This window comes from Notothenia rossii, assembly GCF_949606895.1.
Source record: "Notothenia rossii genome assembly, chromosome: 2".
Taxonomy (NCBI): domain Eukaryota; kingdom Metazoa; phylum Chordata; class Actinopteri; order Perciformes; family Nototheniidae; genus Notothenia; species Notothenia rossii.
The window spans coordinates 35141598-35158432 of NC_136904.1; the positions used below are offsets into that span (position 1 = coordinate 35141598).

The 16835-nt window shown below is 37.3% G+C and overlaps 2 protein-coding genes across 3 annotated transcripts in view; both read left to right on the top strand.

The window, feature by feature from the left end:
- eprs1 (glutamyl-prolyl-tRNA synthetase 1) overlaps window positions 1–2207 on the top strand; it is a 31017-nt gene extending 28810 nt beyond the window's left edge. For both annotated transcript variants that reach the window (XM_079666108.1, XM_079666109.1), the window contains 3 exons: window positions 587–665; window positions 749–813; window positions 1366–2207. In XM_079666108.1, coding sequence (XP_079522234.1) covers window positions 587–665; window positions 749–813; window positions 1366–1516 — 295 coding nt within the window. In that variant the 3' untranslated portion in view covers window positions 1517–2207. The remainder of the gene's footprint in view (window positions 1–586; window positions 666–748; window positions 814–1365) is intronic.
- Window positions 2208–2946: 739 nt separating this feature from the next.
- LOC307029322 (lactoylglutathione lyase-like) lies at window positions 2947–12449 on the top strand. The gene is made up of 6 exons (XM_079665187.1): window positions 2947–3108; window positions 6681–6763; window positions 6846–6986; window positions 7074–7141; window positions 10344–10433; window positions 12043–12449. The coding sequence occupies exons 1-6, from the start codon at window positions 3040–3042 to the stop codon at window positions 12132–12134; spliced, it is 543 nt and encodes a 180-aa protein (XP_079521313.1). The 5' UTR covers window positions 2947–3039; the 3' UTR covers window positions 12135–12449.
- The last annotated feature ends 4386 nt before the right edge of the window (window positions 12450–16835 follow it).

The following is a 16835-nucleotide window of genomic DNA, read 5'->3' on the forward strand; positions in this document are numbered from 1 at the left end:
TCTTATAAATGCGATATCTCAAGAACGCCTGCAAGTCATTTCATCAAATTTGGCGATAAAAACGTCCATTTATGCACAAGGATGAACTGATTATATTCATACTATACTAGACACATTTTGGGTTTAATATACCCTTATCCCTTATGAACCATTTTGAAAAAACATATATAATTGTGATTATTTTCACTGATATTGCAATTGGGTTTTAATTTATGACATTGGAAGGAATGAGAATATTCATACAATTTATCTAATTTTAAATGTGTATTTATGGTTAATGGTTTTCTTTAAAGTCTGTAGAATAGCAGCACGTAAAGAACCTTTTGTTAAGACTTGAGCCAAATTTAGATTATATGTCGTGCAATTCCCAAAGGAAAATATATTTTAAAAATATATTTTAGCGTTTAAAGTCATCCTGTATCCAAACCAGCTGGGGGCAACATTGTGTTTGAAATGATGCCCAGAGACTGTAACAGATGCAGCTGGAAATGAGAACCCACACAATGACAGCAGAATGAAGAGATGCTTTCATGGCGTCCATATACAAACAATAGGATTGACCAAGTCTGTGTTGTTTGTTTGTCAGAGCGTCAGATGACCTGAACAGCAACATGGTGGCTGCAGACACAATGGAAGAGTTCCAGAAAATGTTGGAGCAGGGCAAGGTGAGTAACAAAAGCTAAAAATATGTAACTGTCTCTCCTCTACGTGTTTAAATAATTAATAACACATGTATCTCGCTTCACAGATTGTCCAGATCCCCTTCTGTGGGGAAATTGATTGCGAGGATTCGATCAAGAAAACCACTGCCAAGTACGTCCAACACAACACTGTCAACATAACGCTCTCTGACATGTGAAGAGTTAAAGCTTTACACACACTTTGTAAAGGAGCGAAAGACAACCAAGTCACGCATATCATCATCTTTACAGATGAATTTATAGATATGCAATAATAAGTGTCACATCATTCAGTCCACCTAGGCACTATACTGAAAGTTTTTACAATACATAACCAACTAATCTAAAATAGGAGCGAGTTCAGTTTTTTTACAGAAACATTTACGAGCTACAAAATATCTAACACTTCAAGCTAAACGAACCCTAAGTACTAAATAGTCCCAAAACATTTATTTAATCAGTCCAAACTTTGGTTTCATGTAGGTAAGATATAATAAACACAGACACAAGACAAGGGAAGCCAACTGTATACATTCAATATACTTTAAAGTAAAGTATTATGCTATAACAATTTATTTTGGTCATAGCAAGTGTGAGAAATGCAAATTAGATTATTTATAATTTTCATTATTAGATCCCCTCTGGGCTTCCATAGATATTTAATCCCAACATGTTTGTGCTGTAGGGACCAGGACCTGGAGCCTGGGGCCCCGTCCATGGGGGCCAAGAGCCTCTGCATCCCCTTCTCTCCCCTGAAGACACTGCAGCCAGGGCAGAGGTGTGTCTGCGGGAAGGAGCCCGCCAAGTACTACACCCTTTTCGGACGCAGCTACTAAACCCCGCTCTGCTGGAGCACGAGGATGATCATCGCAGTGAAAAGGGCTTTCCTTTCGTTTTATTCATCTATTTCTTTTTCCTCTCATCTCTTGTCAATGCATAGGGTAACAGGGGTATGACCACGGGACTGTGGTATTTCAAATGGGAATACGTTTTTTTGTTTGTTTTTAAACACATGTTGGCAATGTTATAATGCAGCTGGAGGAAGGCGGAGGTGAGAGGAACAGTTTACTCTTATTCCGTTTTAAAAGATAATGGTCTGCACTGTTCACAATCCGTTATTGGGAAAATGTTTGTCATGCTCTCAGGCTTCTACATTGATGATTATAACATTATAAATGTTTACTATCCTTTCAAACTGACATTTTTGTATAACTCCCTACTTAGTAATGTCAGGAAAAACCCTGATGTATTTGGTTTAAGTATTTGTCAACCCTTATAAAGATAAATGGCCCTTTTTGAAAGAAAGAAGGAAATCCTGAGAAGCATACCCTCTACTGCCATCTGGGCTAAGTGTCTTGTCCCGTCTCTTGCAGCAAAACAGTCTCAGGAACTCTTGATAAAACGTCCTCAGTTCCACCACAGCCTAGTGAAAGAAAACTGTTCATAGTTAATAGTCAGTAATATAGTTCTCTGTTACTACTCCCATGAAATAACTCTAGTCTATAATAAAGTAATTTACATGGCAAACTGTTGTTTTTGTTTTGAATATTTATTTTGGACTAATGCATTACATCATATTAGCTAAATTAAATCAATATAAGGGTTACAATGTACATTTGTAATTGAGTAACATCGTTTATAGCATAATGTGCTCCACAATCTGAGTAATTACAGTTTTATTATATTTTAATGTGTATGATGGTGCAAATAAACTAGTACGTGTATATGTAGTGGGATATGCAACGTAATTGTTTGTACATTATGCATTCTGTAGCAAGCTTTCTTGATTTCATAATACTGAGCCTGGTGTGCCAAAAGTTAAAAATGGATACTTCCTGTCTTTATTTTCAAAATAAAAGTTGACGTGGGAAGATTCTGATCAACACGTCAAATGTCCACAGCAAAAGGGGCCAATTATGTTGTCCCAAGTTTAGCACTTTCCTAAATAATCCTGAACCAAAATGAATTATACCACTGTGTAAGAAAGCACCTCCATTTTATGGCATTTCACAAGTGTAGCCTCAAAACATGACAGGATGCTTTAGCAACTAAAATAAATAATAAAATCCTCACTAAATGTTCAAAAAATAATCTAGGAATGAAAAGTATAATTAATAGGAAATGACTGTATTTAAAGAACATTCTATAGGTCAATGAATTATCAAGTCAGTCTAAATTATTTGACGTCAATGCTCTGCCAGGTGCGGTCGTGTGGCTAGTACATTCCAATGCCTTTATTTTGAAGGCCTCTACCGGAAGCTGCTTGTCTTCATCTTCCGTCAGTAGCAGAGCCCCACTCCCTGTCAGTCCGCTTTGCAGAGCTGCGGTCCAACTTTGTACAGTCAGTCTCTGAGCAAAAATGAGCGATAAAGGTCTTTCAGACGAGGCAGCGGCTGCAGCTTGCAAAGATGGAGACCCGGTTACTAAGGTAAGATAATTGTCGTCCCTGTTGAAGTTAAACTAAACTTCTACCAGACAGTCAAACCTAGCTAACCCAACAGGCCATCGACTCGCAGATAGGTAAACCAGCTATTCACATTGCCTCCATTATCGGACAGATACGTTTCATCAAACATTTGTGTTGGACCGGTGGATTGTAAACCGGTTATCTGTAACATGATTGCTAATGCTCACGGTGAGTGTCACTGCTACATTTACGTTTCAGGTAACTGTGTTTGTTGTTTTTGTTACAGGCGTTTGCTAACGCTCAAACTGTTCTCGCGTGGAAAGAAACTCAGAAGTTGGAGCGTGATTTAGCATGCGTAGCAACAAGTATGTTAGGAACGCTAAATCTTCCAGATCTCTGAAGAAAGGTGCCGTTAAGGCGCGGCCGGACTTGCATTACTGTCTTGTGGCGAAGAGCAGGCGGGTCTGGGGCTGGCTGATGTGTGCAGTGTCGCTGCAGGGACTAATAACTAATAACCTGTCTATCTGGCAAACCAAAAAGTGTGCTTTGCAATAATCCATATATCTGTTTCTAGAAAATGTTCCTATATCTTTTATATTTGTATATATTTATTCAATGCAATTTCAATCAAACTGTGGTTTTGATAGTACTTTTTCTTTAACACTGAAGGAAATGTCAACACACTTGATCAGCAGGAATTGGTCGACTATGTCCCTCTTGATCGACAATAAATACAAATCGCCAACTGTTTTAATAATCGATCAATCGTACAAACGGCAGAAACATTTTTCAGTCCCTTTTTAACATAAAGATTTGAAAAACAAAATGCCAATTCATATTTGTAAAACATATACTTAATACAAATGGAAATGTCCTGCTTACTTTGATTTTATACAATTACACCAAATGTAATTAGGTTGTTGGAATGACGAAACAAAACAACAGACCTCTTTTGACCACATTTTCTTTTTTTACATTTTATAAATGAAAGGATTCATTAGACTATTCCTTTATTGATGCCAGCCATTAAACGTTACTACATCTATGCTGCTGCCTGTATTATTCTGCTATAGCTATAGACACTACTGTGCATATACCCAGTAACACAGTGGCGTAACAAGGTTGTGATTGGCCCCGGTGCAAATATTGTTTTTTGGGGCCCCCCCCCCCATCGCCCAAAACATAATCGCACGCTGATGCACTCACACACGCACGGACACACACAACCACTCATAAGCGCCACATGTAAGCTATCAACAACAGCCTGAAAACGGCATAGCGAACTAATCACACAATCACTTTACAGAATTAATAGAGATTTCGAGGACGATGTATGACACAAAAACGGTCTAATTTTGTCAGTTTAGCAGTTACATCTCCTTGTTCTCTCTTGTCCTTTCTCTTTTGAGCACCGCTCTTGTGCTTTGGTTTGCTGTACATTATAAATGCAAGCTATTATATTTTTTACAATGCTGCCGAAATTGCTACTGCTAGCTACAGTACCTATAACTTTTGAGGTTGATTAAACATGACATGAGAGGGAGCAAGGTCATTGGACAGAGAAATTACAGATACATTTAGGTTGCTTGGTTACTTTGAAGACTGCGTGAACCGGTCAATGCCATTGGGGCTCACCAAAAAAAAAAAATATATATAAAAACCCCCCCCAAAAAAACAAATCTTTAGCATGGGGCACCTGGCCGGCTCTGGGCGTTGCACCGGCTGCACCATCGATAGTTACTCCACTGCAGTAACACAAGGATCTTTACTTGCTGATGGACGGATAAACATCACCATATCTCCCCAATTGGCCGGACTCTAGTGATTCCCTCTGTTCTGCTAGCCTTTGTTCAAAAAGACTGCTTTACAGACTCAAGAATGTGTCTACAGTTAAAGTATGAGCCCTGGCAATTCCAGCAGAATCAAAGTTCACATTTGTTGGAATTTTACGTAAGAAATAAGAGACTCTAAACTGGATAGACAAACAACTGGAGAAACCTTGTTAACCTCTTGCAGCACAATCCACTTCTCTGCTATTTATAGAGTTTTCCACATAATCTTAAATGTGCCTTAATATGGCTAAATGCACTGCTTCTGTTTCAACCCATCAACCCTTATTGTTCTTTTGAAGTCTGCATGAAGTAATGCATTTAGCTAAAAGGTGACACAAATAACTGTTTAAACATGGATTTAGTTTACTGGGTAAATGGTTTCGCCACGGCAGTGTTTGGGAGGTTTCTATGGATGTGTTGATATTTGTGTTCACTTAAAAAATTTGACACGGTAAAAGGAAGAGCACAGGAAAGGGAACTCTGCTAACCACAGAGATAACACTCAACTGTGAAGTCACACACACACAGTGGTAGAATGGCTCTTCACATAAATATTTTAGGATGAAAATGAAAAGTGATCTCACCAATATTGCAACATGAATGCAGCAAATTATGAGATAATGTGTCTGGTGCTAGTTCTTGATGCATTTCACCTATCAAAATACATTCAAGTGCTACAGGTCTGGTGAGTTCAGAAAAATACTTCAATTTGGTGTAATGCAGCTCTTAAAACCAGGAAAAGTTCAAACAATATCCAAAATCTAACACAATATCTAGTCTGTACTCTCCATATGAGTAAAATATTAATATATTGACCAGCCATACATCAATGGACAAGCACAATTTATATAAAAAACACTTTTTTTAAACTTCAGTCTTTCACCACTTGCTTTTGCATTGAATATCATCCTACGTCATCACTGTCTTTGCATGTTTTTGCATTGAAAACTAGGAAGTAAATGTGTTTTGTCCAAGCAGTCCTGATCGTTCTAGTATATTTTTTCACGAGGTGAAGCTCACAGCTCAGTTGCACAGAGGTGCAGTTTGGCTGATGTCTTTCTTCACGACTCAGTGCCAGGATACAAATGTTCCCCTGCTTGCACTCAGACACAGCAAAGGAATCTTCTACCCTTCAAACATAGTTGTTGTGAACATTTGTCTGTTAACATTTTTTTTTAAAAATGCTACACTGCTTCATATTTCACATCTGTAACTATTGCTGTAGCCGAAACCAAGTAAAACAAAATCTTTAATATATTTGAAGTGTTTTTGTATTTTATTTCAAACACACTTCAATTCACATACAGTAGGTACACGCTGTATTTGTGAGATTTTTTTGCATACCAGGAAAACAAGTCACCATGCATTTTTACAATGGTTATTAATAATATCATATTAATATTAACAATGAAGACTTGATTCGTACAGTACCCTTTAATATAATAAATAAAGCACAAGTCTTAATTTAAATAACATTAAATAAAAAACACAAGTAAAATACCAGCTGTCTTACTATTTGAGGTCAATAAATATCAAATCAAATATAAAAAGAAAATAAATATTAAGATGAAAGAGAATATAGAATGAAAAGTATAAGATTTAAAGAAAACCCACTGAAATATAATAATGCAAATAATATTAAAATCAGTATGCATTTATTTTTCTGCATCAGTCGTGGTTATTATTTGTTAGTGCTGCACATATCTTGACTTCCAGTGTTCTGTGTATGTAAAGCTCTGGTATTGTGTTCCTGTGTTTCAGGATTTCATGATGCAGCAGACAATGCTGCGAGTCAAAGATCCAGTTAAATCGTTGGACTTTTACACCAGAATCCTTGGCATGACGTGAGTACTAGTTTTTAAGTGTTGACTTGACTTATATCCACTTTAAACACACGATTCCTAAAAAACTCTCTCACTCTTCCAGGCTCCTGCAAAAGTTTGACTTCCCCTCCATGCGTTTCTCTCTCTTCTTCTTGGGCTTCGAGGACAAAAAGGAGATTCCTACTGAGGTGAAGGAAAAGACGGCGTGGACTTTTTCAAGAAGAGCCACCATTGAGTTGACACAGTAAGGCTCTACCCTACCTTTTTGTCTCCTTCCTCCTTTGAACTTTTCTTTTCTTACCATTTTTGTATTCCTCCCTCTGTCTTTCAGTAACTGGGGCTCTGAGGCCGATGAGAGCCAGTCCTATCACAATGGAAACTCAGATCCACGTGGCTTTGGTAAGATTTCGCCCTGTTTTTAAAGTGAAACAAAATGTTATGTTTGAAAGCCTACAACATATATGATGGCATAGACTTGAAATGTAGGAGAATAGTATACAGGGTTCTTACACCTTTTCCAAAGTCAAATTCAAGCACTTTTCAAGCATTTTCAAGGTGCATTTTCCAGCCTTTCAAGCATCTTACAGCTTTTGTAAATTACATATTTATAGACACATACTCAAATGATTATTTCCCTACCTCACATTAAATCAGATATTCTTTATGCTATAAACAACCAAATGTGTGTTTCGTGATAGCCTTCTACACGAGGATGAAAAATTAAAGAAAAGAAAACTAAGTTTAATATTTCAAAATGAGTGATCTGTACATAGACTGGGCCTCCCATATAACCTGTCTGAGCCAATATAAAACAATCAGCCAAATAACTTTTCAATACATTATTGATTACTATTTTTTTAGGTACTTTTAGGTTGGCAGTAAACACAAGTCAGAGGTAAATGGTGTACTTTGACTCCACTACATGTATTTAATCCCTTTAGTTACTTTACAGATGTGGATGAATGATGTGAAATATAACCAAGTGTTAAATCAGACTTTAGTTCCATCTGGAGTAAATCCACAAGCTACCCTGCAGTATACAAAGTCATTCAAACTAGCTGCACCTTTACCAGCTTTGAGAACACTTTCATGATCAATCATTATAAAACATATCATATATATTATTCTGAAATGGACCAATCTGCACAACGACTACTTTTACTGTCGCTACTTTCACTATATTTTGATGAGAATACTTTTTCTACTTTCACTTGAGGAACATTTTGAATACAGGACTTTTACTGTAACAGAGTATTCCTACACTCTTTTACTTCTACTAAGTACACGATCTGAGTACTTATAATTTCACTACAAGATCTGAGTACTTGTACTTTTACTCAAGTACAATATCTGAGTACTTATTCCACCTCTGGTAGCGTATTAGCCTGAATTGTCGCCACAAAATCACGCAGAACTGCATAAAAATAGACTCACAATGGTAACAAGTGGAAAATAATATTTACAAATGAAATTTGTACAATGATTTGTAGGTAATTTTGACTACTCAAGACACCTGACTTATACATCTTCAAAGGAAGACTGTGTTCATTCTACAATTACATGGGATTAAAGCAAAATGTAGTTTTACTTGTATAATACTTCAATTTTATTGTTTGTTTTCATCTGTTTTCAAATAAACAAAGTCTTGGCTTTCAGAATATTAAAGGTCACATGTCATGGCCATTTCCACTGATCATAATTCCATTGTTGAGGTATACTAAAATAGAAAAATACTGTGCAATTTTCCAAACTCACAATGTTTTCGCATACAACATCTCTGTAAAGTATGTGTATTCAGCAGTATTTACTTTCTCCACTAAACGGCTCGCTGCAGCTCCGCCCCCTCCCCCGTGATTTCCTTGTTTAGCGATACACAGCCAAACTCAACCTGAACACACACAAAGTCACAGCCGAAATAAAAACAATAAGTGTGGCTTGATATTTAGTAAGAAAAAGGTTTATAGGTTGGTAAACGCTGTGAGAATGGGTCTGCAGAAAGAATTTTGCGCGATCCCAACTGTCTGTTATCAGCCTGCAGCCAGGGAGCAGAAATCAGCAAGGCTGCCTGCACTGAGTGTGTGTGTGTGGATTGGTCAATTTGGACCAATCAGCGGGGGCTTAACGTAACGGCTCCGCGGACGTAACGTAACGGCTCCACGGATTGGTCCATTTAGTTCCGGGTACGTGCTTTCGTAAGCATGTACCCGGAAGAATCAAATGGATGATGACGTCATGATGACATTTCACCAACAATGCGTTTTGGGGAGGTATTTTCTGTTTTAGAATTTTACTCGCTACAGGGTGTACTTTGAGGGTTTTGACTCTGCACACCGTTTACATGCAGAAAAACCTTCATAACACACAAGGGGTCGGGTAATAACCGGAAAAGCATGACATGTGACCTTTAAACTTGTTTCGGGAAATTCAGATGATAAATACAACTTTGAAACTTGTAACGGCATAATTACAAGCAGAGAACGGACTAATGTAATATCACAGCAAACAAGCAATAACAACAGCCGGTGTTTCTTGTAAGTGTTTCCCCGGTACACAAATGCAAAAATACACAAACACACTCGCGAGCTTCCCCCAGACCAGTAATACAAACGAAAATGTGTCTTCGGGTCAATGTGACTGATTTCGATAGAGCAAGTCATATTTGGTTTAGGCACGAAACATACTACCAGTAGAAATACATTGCTTTTAAAATCGTTCTGTGTCGAATCAATAGATTATATTTTGTGACTATAACACGAAATGCCGTGAGTGCTTCATCCTCTGAACACCACACGATGGCGACTGTAACGCACATAACATAGGTACGCTCCTCTGAAATGATTGTCCCCTGCAATTATTATGATCCCTCAATCGAGTTCGCTATTCAGCTCGCTAACGTTAGCTTAAACAAACGTAACATGCAACGCTAGCCTAATCTAAAAAGCTCTACTACGGCGTACCTTTCATGTGGCTCGTCAGCGCAGACTCTCGCATCGTTATTTTTGCAAACTTTGCAGGAGGCTACTCGTGGGCTTGACCCTCGTCTTAGCCATGGCTTTTATTTGTCTTCTGCTAGCCAAGGCTCTAACTGCAACCTCCTGGCATACTGTCATCTATCACTCTCATCAGAATGCCCAGGAGGTCCCACGTAACACAAACACTTGCAGGTCGCGCGCATAGCGCGGGAAGGCCGCAGCGGAGCTGTTTTATGTAGAAGCGAAGCAATTATTTTCTTTTAATCTAAAAAGCGAACTATTCAGTCAGACAGCAATTTATTGTAAAAGTAAAGCATTTACATTTTCAAGCACTTTATCTCAATTTCAAGCACCATTCCCAAAATTCAAGCACTTTCCCAACCTTGAAAACACCACGTCAAATTTCAAGCATTTTCAAGGATTTCAAGCAACCGTACGAACCCTGAGTATAACACTCTTTATAAAATGTCCATTTAACATTTAAAGGATATACTGTTTGCTTTTTGTCTGTTGTTTTTAATGTGAGAGAATCTCTGTACATGTATTGGCTCACTGGAGCAAACTACACTATGGCTAACAGTCTGTATCCATAGTAAACAGTGTCTATATGTCTATCTGGCATTTAACAGGACACATAGGAATTGCAGTTCCTGACGTCTACGCTGCCTGCAAACTGTTTGAAGAACAAGGAGTCACATTTGTCAAGAAGCCAGATGATGGTAAGATGTGAAGCGTTTGTGAAACTCAGGGTCATAGACGGGTTAAATACATAAAACCTGACAGCATTATTTTTCTTTCTTTCTCCATTAGGCTTTTTTAGTTGGCCCTTAAAATGAAAAGCAATTGCAATTGAAATATGGGCTGATGCCATTCTATTCAAGAATAAAATAAGCCCTTAAGTATATCTATCCTTAAGTAGATGTTAAAATATTCATTGTTATTTTTGGTCTTAATGAATCTACCACTGTTGTTTATCTTCAGTTGTATTCACCTCTCCCCAATAATATCAAAGCAATGTGACATTGGTTGCTAGTTGCTAGTGAATTAATTTCAGTTTTCCGCACAAATACTGCGCTAGTGGATTGTCAAAGGGGGAGCCTCGTTGCGGGGAAATTATACAGATGGCTAGTCCGCCCTTGAAGATATCTATTCAAACGTTATTATTAATAATAATACAAAAATAAAAATAAATCAATTTTTTTTAATAACTTTTTTTTTTAAATTTTCCATTTTTATTTTGTAATCATCTCGCGACCCCCACTCGGGGTCTCGCGACCCCCACTTTGGGAACCATTGAAATAATGCATACGTGGGAATGTACACTGAAGTTTGGAGCTGTTAGAAGCTGCTGGCTGTGTGAGAGTATTAGTAAAAGCAATTGTCACCAATGTTTCTTCATAATAACTTACTGCCAGATTTCCGCACTGTAAGTTTAACCATAGGGTATCAAATAATAATAATAATTTAAACTATGACAGTTATTGGCTAACGTTCACTAACTAACTAGCTTCAAAGTTGGGTAGCTAACATAAGCTAGCTTGGTAAGTAGATAACATTTGCTAGCTAGTTTCATAGATAGCGAATGTTTGCTAGTAAGCTTAATGGCACAATTTTTTTTCCTACATGGCTTGTTTGATGGGTAACTAACGTTGGCGAGCTTGTTTAGTTGATAGTACCTGTTTTCTATCTATTTTTGATAGATAGCTAATGTTTGCTATCTATCTAAATGGTACACTAAATATTTGTTTCTGTGGACATACAGGATTTATATTTTGAAAAGTATATATTTTTTACTTTATTTTTTTATTATATTTTGTATTATATCATAACTTAGTACTTTTTTTTAACATATGTAACACTAAGCTGTCTGTGGCTCTTTCCTGCTGTAACGATGCCAATTTCCCCTCTGTGGGACTAATAAAGGTATTCTGATTCTGATAGGTCAATCATTCTAGTAATAGTTATTACAAAACCACTGTAGACATTTGGTTTAGAACAGAATTTGACCAGCTGAGCTGATATGGCTTATACTTTTGTAGTTTCTCAAAGAGGAACCATCTATTCTACACCAAGTGATACTACAGAGTTAATCAAAAATATCCTCATGAGATCTCAGGCCATTTTCACGTCATCCTACCAGCCACTAACTGAGGATAAATGCTGTTAAACCATCAGTAGATACAGTGTAGCTGTGAATGTTGCCAAGTACAAATCATTTCTTACAACGCTGTTAAGTTAAGAACTAAAACATTGCGTTCAAATCTGGAGGAGTACACTTCACTGCACACTTTTTTCTCATTTATTCATACTTATGTTTTTGCACCCCAGGTAAAATGAAAGGCCTTGCATTCATTCAGGACCCTGATGGATACTGGATTGAGATCCTGAGTCCGAACAACATGGTGTCCATAACCTCCTAAAAACTCTGACATCATGCTGCCTGCTGCAGTGCACACAGACAGGACCTGCTGCAGCTTCGCCCGGAGAGCAGAGCGTCGGGTTTAGCGAAGAATTTAGCAGCATGCGCCAGAGGGCTGAGGGAAATGGAGCGGGATGCACACTGGCACTCAATGTGCCCTGGCACAGGCTGGACTTATTAAATACCTGAGTTATTGCTAAGACTGTCAGCTACCTTGTGTAGCTGTTGTCTACCATCATCAGTTTGTATGTGTCTTCAAGTGATGCTAAAATAAAGCTGTATTACCGTGTAATAAATGTGAAAGCCACCATTTAAACACATTTGTGATTTCTTTAAATATTGAGAGACAAAGCAAAAAGTAATGTAAAAAGTCCTTTTTGGCATGGGATTACGATCAGGATTATAATAAACTGACCTGGGTTGTTGCAGTTCAGTCATAAAGGTTTCAGCATATTCCAAATGCATTATTTATTATAGATAGATAGATAAATATAAAGAAAATGATTCTCAAATTCTTGTTCATAAATATTATACCAGCCTGTAGTGTTTCCCATCAAGTGCTCATCACTCTGTTGAAAATCATTCTGCTTTGATTGTTCAAAATTGGAGCTTGAAAACAAAAGACTCTAATTCTGTTGATTAGATTTAATTTATGTTCAAATGTCTGGTTGTTTGTGAGCTTTCTTATGGTAAGTCTATTGCATTTATTTTTTTATAATGAACCAGGTTCAAATGTAATGTCAAACATTTCAAATGCCATTTTAGAATGTATGTTTACATCTCACGTTTACATTTGAACTCAAATCTGAGCCATCAAGATAATGTAGATAATATTTGATGACATTTGAACCAAATAGGAAAGTGCCCGATGGACTGACTTTACAAATTACTTCCCTAACATGTGTTTAGTGAAAATTGACATTTTTGACACTTTTACTCAAAGCGGAAACGTTTCTTAGTTAGGTCAACCATTTGTCTGGTAAACAGAACATTTTTGGCTCAAATCCCAGCTGTGCCGGTTTAAAAAATCTAACAGAAAGACAAACATCACTTTGATATCAGGTTTAATTTTTGCAACCATTTGCTTAACGTAGTCAATAAGGTACTAGCCCTGGTGGCCATATCTATATATATATTGTATGCTATCTAAACCAATTTATTTTAAAAAAAATGTCAGTGTGTCTGTCTTGTTTTGACTTCTTGCAAAAATAATATACAAATATAAAGGAAGGCTTAATGTTTAAGGCAAATGGAAAGAGATGCTTGTTTTGTCGGTTGAGGATAACTGCATCATTTAAGATGTTTGACTAATGATGATAAAATAAATTGAAGATTTAGTTTGTGTATGATGAAGGCCAAAGTTGTTTCAATGCATGGCTCTGATTGGTCTGTTTAGGTAGAAATCATCTGGGCTCCGATACGTCATGTTGGGAAATTTGTAACAAAAGGTCCTATATAATCCACAGCCTTCTAACAGCTCTGCATTTAAAGAAGAAGCATCCCTTCTCTTTTCAGCAAATATCCCAGAGGCTGAGATCTCTTTGTTGGTGCTGTCATTTATGGTGAGTGTTAACATAGAAACAGCCTTGGTTTTATAGAAAAAGTTGTTTTTATGTTCAATGTTTTTGGTATTTCCCTTGGCACTTGATCCTGCTGCTCTGTCATAATCGTTGTTTTATAAAAAAAAATTGAAAATTGCCATTAGCTTTTGTTGACTGTGGCTAAAAGTGACCATATAATTTGTCTCAAAGTGGAGCTGTATAAATAAAAGGATGATTGAGAAACTAATTAAAACATATTTAAATTAAAGTAACCTAGTTATTATTGTTGTAATCCCTGAAAGGTGACCTAAGTGTACTTTGTAGCCTTTTTGCAGACAACATGGAGAAAAAGATCCTTCTTATCCCCGTCGTCTTCTTCGTTCTCTCCACTCCTCCGCATGCAGCGACTTTCAGAGTTTTCCCCATATCCGACAAGCTTGACTGGTATGCTGCCCGGGCACACTGCAGAGAACGCTATAGCGACTTGTTTAACGTCAGAAATCAAGCCCAGGCCGACATGATTGAGCGTACAAAGGCTGGATTGGTATGAGATGGAGTTCAGATCACTGGAGATTGTCCAGAAAAGATGAGGAAGCTGTCTTCAACAAGTTGAAATCTGGTGGGTTGGAAGGAAGATAAGTATACTTACATAGTTTGTTCTGCTTCCATTCAGTGTACACTTGCTACTTTTATGGCAACCAAATGGCAAGTAGAAAAAAAGACCTCGCTATTGCCATATAAATATTTTTAAAAATCATGAGAATTGGGCCTATCATTATAATAAGGTTTACCAGAATGCAATCATGTCTATGTTACAAGAGAGACTGTAATTTCAGACTATCTTTTTGCTTTTGTAGGTGAACCAGCCTCTGATGGGTACTGTGCTGAGAGCCATGATGAAACCGAATGGCACAGTCATTTATGCTCTCAAACTGACTCCTTCATTTGTGAAAACAGTCTGAATCTGGCGCAGGAGGAGAAGACATGGGAAGAGGCCTTGCAGCACTGTAGAGAGCTGCAGGATAGTGGCTCATCTGCATACGACCTCGCCAGTCTGCCAGGACAACATCAAGCTGTGTTGGACAGAATGAAGTTAGGAGGGCTGGACCCAAACACCAAGGAGGTTTGATGTTTTTCTGTTTGTGTGCTTGTTGTTAGATTTTGTCACTGTAACTGTCCTGTGATAAGGAATAGTTTCTAGTTAGCTTAGCGTAGCCGAAAGACTGGAATTAATTGGAAACAGCTAGCCTGGCTCTGTTCAGGCTCACAGCACCTCTTAAGGTCACTTAGTAACATCCATTTGTTTATTGGGGGTCATGGGATTGACAATTTTTTGGCAATGCAGAGTAACCTTCTGGATTCTCTGTTGGTTGCCTAGATACACATTGCAGTCATGTCACAACATTGAGGCTCTATTATATTTTAGCTTTTGAGTTATAAAAATAATCCCCTTCGGCTGGCTGTAGCTCAGGTCAGATATATCAGTGATTTATGGAGACGAAAATGTCTTCCAATGTCTGTCAGTCAGATTAATCTAAATACAAATCTAATACCGACACTTATACAATTTATTCAGTCAATCTAAAATACACAAATTGTCTAAAACGATACGGAAGCCAAGAACAGCCATGTTGTCAATTTTGGCTCATTTTTTGTTATAAACACAAAAACCTGTTATCATGAGAACATTTTCTAGAAGACTAGCAGTCTAGGTAATTATTCCAAGTGGGAACACCAGGTTCCTCTCTCTTCCTTCAGTTCTGCATCATGTGAAGTGAGTGTGCAGTACTAATTGAGCGTCTAAAAGTTGTTTTCTGTGTATACAGCATGGTATACAGATACTAATTGTTTCTGTTGTTTCCTGTAGATGTGGGTTATGATAGCCATGGCTGGAAGACATTGAGCTGCAGTGAGACAAGAAACTTCATTTGCAACATCAGAGAGTAAACGCTGGGAGAGAAATCAGATTGGATCTCCACCATGGAGCCCTTATATGAAAAAGCCTATAATCATGGACAAAAAACAATTTTTATGTTGGTAAAATCCTCCAAAAATCTTAATATACCTACATTCTTATGCAAATTTTTGCAAGAGATCTTCAGGAACATTGCAGATGTAAACAAACCGTTTGATGTATCATAAACTTGAAAAAAAACGTTTTGACTTTTAGAGTCATCAAGATCATAGTGTTAACTTTAAGTTGTAATTTGCTCATGTCTATATTAACAGTTTGTAAGTTGATTATTTTCATTGTGTCATAAAATATATACAGTACCTTCACCTCATTTGTAGTATAACTAATTCATAAGGTAAAGGCAAATCATCTGATGTTATTGACACAGAACGTATTTCCTATATTCTCTCTGTATTGAAACTGCTTGGGAATGTCTGCAATATAAATGACCTCCCTGTGTGACTGTTTGTCACTAGAGGGTTCTCTTATCCAAGACACGGTGGATCCATGGTATGTTTAAACTAAGGGAACATTCAGTATGTTGCAGAGATCTACAATGGTGTTACTAATTTATCATACTCTAGGCATTCAATACCAGCAATTTAATTGGATTCTTTATTTATTTGTGAATTACTCTGCTATTGCTAGAACAGGCTTGTGAAAGAGTTCAGTTTTCTTTATTTGTCACACACATTGTGAGGGAATAATTCTGTCTTTACTCCTAGATATTTTACCTTATTGCCTGTTGACGTTAATAACCAACCAATATTCTGTTATCTCCTTTAAGGAATGTGCTCCAGAACTTAAGGGTCAGTTTTATGGCCTGATAGGGGAGTTTACGACTGTGAGAACGCTGGCTTTTTAAGCTCCACAGATGTGAGAGACATCTCAGAGAGACATTATACATATAATACATCCTCATGTTTGTCTCGAAGTCTTCTCATCAGGGCTCTATAAATAGAGAACTACGGCAGATATGTAATATTTAATGCAGCCGAACCGTGTATTACAATGCCGTTATGTGACGACTTTCAAAGAGAAAAGCAAGCACACTCGGAATAAAGTATTTTTATTTATTTTTTTTAAATGTTTTCGGTCTGTTTCCGGTATTTGTTTTATGACGATGTGATGTGAGATGACCACCTTGGTAACAATGAAAACGTTATATAGACACAATTTCCTGAAGTAATCTTCGTAATAACTAGCA

Excerpts from the sequence above, each read along its gene's own strand:
- LOC307029322 (XM_079665187.1), top strand. The coding sequence starts at position 3,040 with ATGAGCGATAAAGGTCTTTCAGACGAGGCAGCGGCTGCAGCTTGCAAA. Across the intron at positions 7,142-10,343 it reads CTCAGATCCACGTGGCTTTG|GACACATAGGAATTGCAGTT; the intron begins GTAAGATTTCGC and ends GGCATTTAACAG. Across the intron at positions 10,434-12,042 it reads TGTCAAGAAGCCAGATGATG|GTAAAATGAAAGGCCTTGCA; the intron begins GTAAGATGTGAA and ends TTTGCACCCCAG.